The sequence below is a fragment of the Penaeus japonicus genome, unplaced genomic scaffold (assembly GCF_977035675.1).
Source record: "Penaeus japonicus unplaced genomic scaffold, GWHDUDI00000001_assembly GWHDUDI00000019, whole genome shotgun sequence".
Taxonomy (NCBI): Eukaryota; Metazoa; Arthropoda; class Malacostraca; order Decapoda; family Penaeidae; genus Penaeus; species Penaeus japonicus.
In genome coordinates this window covers 9,823,345-9,828,344 of record NW_028234421.1, presented here as the reverse complement: position 1 = coordinate 9,828,344, position 5,000 = coordinate 9,823,345, and the positions used below count along the sequence as shown (strand labels likewise).

The 5,000-nt window shown below is 36.0% G+C and overlaps 1 protein-coding gene across 1 annotated transcript in view; it reads left to right on the top strand.

Moving 5' to 3' along the window:
- The window catches only part of LOC122251085 (Doublecortin-domain-containing echinoderm-microtubule-associated protein), a gene marked incomplete at its 3' end in the record, with an annotated part of 34,736 nt that overhangs the window by 27,453 nt on the left and 2,283 nt on the right, over positions 1 to 5,000 (top strand). Inside the window, 3 exon segments of the mRNA XM_086547089.1 lie at positions 1,947 to 2,189; positions 2,558 to 2,674; positions 3,088 to 3,278. Of these exon segments, the coding sequence (XP_086403215.1) occupies positions 1,947 to 2,189; positions 2,558 to 2,674; positions 3,088 to 3,278 (551 nt within the window).

Genomic DNA, 5,000 nt, shown 5'->3' with positions numbered 1-5,000 from the left:
CATCACCACACTTCACTGTCATGACACACACTCACTCACACACTCACACACCACTAACCTCCCCTCCCCCCCACCAAAAAAACATCTCACACACTAAATAATAAAACTGAGTGAGTGACCGAAAGATGAGTGTTTGTTTGTGTGAGATTGTGAGATTAGTGTTACAGAAGAAAGTCAATCTCTCTCACACTATCTATAAAAATCACTAACATCAATCTAAACTATACACTAAACCATCTAATCTCTGTAACTATATGAATAGAATACTATCTAAATACTATACTATATCTAACTATCATCAAACTATATCATATATATCTCACAGACATTCACAATATATAACTAAAATACTAACTATATATCTAACAATCACAATTTATGTAATAAATGAATATTACTATATATAATATAAACAATACAATCTATATCAATCTATATCTAAATATCTTTAAAAAAAAATCAATACTCTATATATATATCTATCAAAAATCACAAAATAACTCCTAACTAAAAGTAGTGAGAGATTGTGAGGTGTAATGATGTGGAGTGTGACATTAGTGTGTTATACTTAGAGTGAGATGTACAGTAACACAAGAAACAGAAAACTCACTCACTCTCTCACACTACATACAAATCAAACACTAAAACTCTCTCATATCACAAAAATAAACTATAAATAAATACATAAAAATAATCTATATAAATAATATATCAACACGAACGATCCTAGAATCGAAAGATAGATATCAGTATATCTATATCAATCTCTCATAACAATCTATCTGTAATAAACTCACCCTATCTCTAAACACACACACATTAACTCTCTCACTCAACATCAACACTAACTAACTAACACACACACAAACTAGTACTATATCTATATCAACCCAAACTCTATGTATATAACATAACTCTATCTAAATATATATAATCACTATAAACAAATATGTATATCCACAATCACTCTCACAGACTCTAAATCACTCACTCTAAAAATCTATATCTACCTCAATCAAATCACAATACATACCTAACTCACAAAGCATACATCATATATAATAATATCTACTATCTTCCTAAATCATAAATAACCTCACTAATAAAAATTACTATATATATCTCTATATATAAATCTAAATCTCACTAACACACAATAAATCAAAAATCACACTACTATACAAAATATAATCCTTTATAAATGTATAAGTCCAACAAAAATAATATAACACTCAAACTCTAACACTACATAAACAATCAAACAACTCTCTACAATAACCATAACCAACACCACCCATCCCTCACCTCTCAATAAATACATATATCAATACAATAAAAAATAACTCACTCTCAATCTCAACTATCAAAATCTCCACCCAAACCCACAACAAAACTTATACACTTAAAGACTCAAACACACATTAAACCCTCAGAACCACACACACACACCCACACCACACACTCATACAATTCACTCTCACTTCACCCATACTCAAATCAACTCACACACATTTCTCACACACACACTCAACACTCACTAAACTCATACATCACACAAACTCTATCTCTCTGACAGAATAACCCTCCCTCACACTAACCCACACACTCACAACACTAACACTCTCACACACACAACCACACCCACCACCAGACACTCGCCACACTTAACAAACACTCAATCACCTCACACTACACTCACTCTGTGATTTATTAGATGAGTGTAGAGAGTGACACACAACCCACACACACACAGACACACATACACACACATAACCGACCCTCAAACTCACTAACCATACCCCAACACACTATACCTTCACACCCAATGAATCTCCACATTTCCCCCCCTATCCAACCAATCTCCTCCTTACCCTCTCCCATCTCTTCCCCTCTCCTCCCTTCTTCTCCCCCTAACCCTCTCCCCTCATCTCCCCCGCCCACCATAGAACCTGGGCTACGGTCGCCAGAGGCCTGACTGGAACCCCGCCACAGCAGTCATACCCCTCGGAGGAAGTTCCTACCACGGGGACAAGAACCCCGGGGGTCGATCTGGGTCCCCTGTGGTGAAGGAGGTCCTCGGGTCGAAGAAGAACTCGGCGGACAGCAACAAGTCTGGTGGGAATAGCAAGCCTGGGTCGAGAGAGGGAAGGACGATTAAGATCATTAATAATCTCGATCATAATCAAGAGGTAGGCTGTTTATTGTTTTTGTTGTTGTTGTTGTTGTTGTTGCTGGTCTGGTACTATCATTGTGGGTGTTGCTACACAGTGATAACCATTTAAGTATTGATTTTTACCAATTTAAAAGATACTTTCATTTAAGTAAATTTTGTCTTTTTTTATACCACAGAAACGATATATCTGAAGAAAGTATCAGAAGTACAAATATCAAAAAGAAAATTTATTAACCCTTTATAAGACAAATGATAATGAGAAATAAGAAAAATAAGGTAATTTTTTCAGGTGTTTAGGCATTTTTATGTACATATATGTAATGTACGTTCATATAGGTTTACGTTTCAAAACTAGACTCATTATACTTCACCTCCAACTCACAGAGGAGCGTCTTGGTCAACATGAAGACGATACAGTCATGGGAAGACGTGGTGGCGGACTTGGGTCAGGTCCTTAAGATGAAGGGGAACCTGCACCTCTTCACGACGTGGGGCCAAGAGGTGAGGAGGCGCTCTTGGGAAAGGGAGACTGAGCAAGAGGAAGGATGTGTGTGTGTGTGTGTGTGTGTGTGTGTCTGTGTTTGTGTGTGTGTCTGTGTTTTTGTTTGTGTTTTAGTTTGTGTGTGTGTCTGTGTCTGTGTGTGTGTGTTTGTGTGTGTCTGTGTTTGTGTGTGTGTCTGTGTTTGTGTTTATGTGTGTGTGTGTTTGTGTGTGTGTGTGTGGGGGGTGTGCATACAAATATGTACATCCTCAGCTAATCAATATGATAAAACTTTTCTCTAGGCCTATACAAACATATCAGATAACTGAAAAATAAACTAAACTGAAACAAATCAAGAAAGTTCAATTCACCTAAAGCAAAGAAAACTAACTCGTCCCATCTTATTTTTCTCTCTCCTCCCATTCTCTCGCAGGTCAAGAGTTTCTCTCAGTTTAAGAATGACTTCGCCAACGCTGACACCTTCTACTTGACCCCGAGCGACGCGCCCTTCCCGAGGACCTACACGGCCGTCACGCCGCCCTCAGGAGGCTCTGGGGGCAGTAGCGGCGAAGGAGAGGACGGGGGAGGAGGGAGAACGAGGCACGATAGTAAAAAGGACGGGAGGTAATGGCGCTCGTTTATGTTTTGTATGCTTTTTGTTCTTGTTTTTGTTGGTGTTTGTTTTATTTGTGTTGTTGCTGTGTTCCATGCTTTCGTTTAGGCTGTGTTCCATGCCTTCTGAACTACAGCTAGTTTAACTTACGTTGGCGGTAGCTGGTCGAAATGAAAAGTTTTAAAGCACTGTAACCTATAGTAGGGTCCATATTGGCATCGAGTAAGCACAGGCGTGGGTGGGTCAGCGCGGAAAAAGTTAACATTCTACTTCTTTCGCTTCAAACTCTTAATTCAAGCAGTGGCTACACATCAAAGAATCAATGTAGAAAATGCTTACTCAGTTTACTCATGGAAAGTTTATTTAATGAGGACACACAAATGTAACAGCTCTTCGCTGTTTACGCTCGCTCTCTGCGACCCACCTTTGGTCTATAAAACCACAATACCACACGAGAGAGAGAGAGAGAGAGAGAGAGAGAGAGAGAGAGAGAGAGAGAGAGAGAGAGAGAGAGAGAGAGAGAGAGAGAGAGAGAGGATCAAGGTTCAAGTATGAATTAAAACCTACAAGAAGCTAAGAAGTTCAATAGAATTGCTGTAGTGAGGATTAGGCAAACCTGGATCCATAATACGTTTCTTTGACATTCCAGAATTACGATATCTATTGTGTTTCCACAGTGGGATGGATGAGTATGTAGAAGGATGGAGAAGATCCTTATTGTATTTTTTTTAAACTCAGGTGAAAAGAACTTCTTCTAATAGCTGATAATTGTAAATATAGAAATCTCATATACAACATCTGAATGAAGCACAGATAACCCAAACCTAACCCAGTGTTTCACAGTTTGTGTGTGTGTATGTACGTGTATATATATATATATATATATATATATATATATATATATATATATATATATATATATTATATATACACAACACCCATCACAGACATATATATATATATATATAAATATATATATATATATATATATATATATATATATTTTTTTTTTGTTTTTATTTTTGTATATAAATATATTATATTAATATATAATATATATATATAACCATGTGTGTTGTGTGTGTGTATAAGTGTGGTGTGTATGTGCGTGTTGTGTATGTGTGTGTGTGTTGTGTGTGTGTGTGCTGTGTTCTAATTGGTCTGGTGCGTGTTTCTTTAGTCTGATTGTGTTAGGTGTGTGTGTGTGTGTGTGTGTGTGTGTGTGTGGTTGGTTGTGTGTGTGTGTGTATATATATATATATATATATATATATATAAATATATATATATATTCACTTATTTATGTATGTATCTACTTTCATATATATATATATATATATATATATATATATATATATAAGTATCTTTATATTATATATTATATATATATATAGTACTATGTATTTGCATATATACAGACATATATTGTTATACATGTTATGTGTAACGCACACACATCCACACATACACACACACAATTTAATATATATATATATATATATATATATATATATATATATATATATCTTGTTATATATATATATATATATATGGTGTGTGTGTGTGTGTGTGTGGTGTTTTCTAGATGTGTGGTTTATATGTGTATATATATAGAGAGAGAGGAGTATGAATAACCCCCCCTTCACTACTCTTTAAGACCCACACTAACCTGCGTCTACCCCCCCCTGCTACACCCCGCCTCCCCCCCTTGAAATTAATTATATACTATTTAT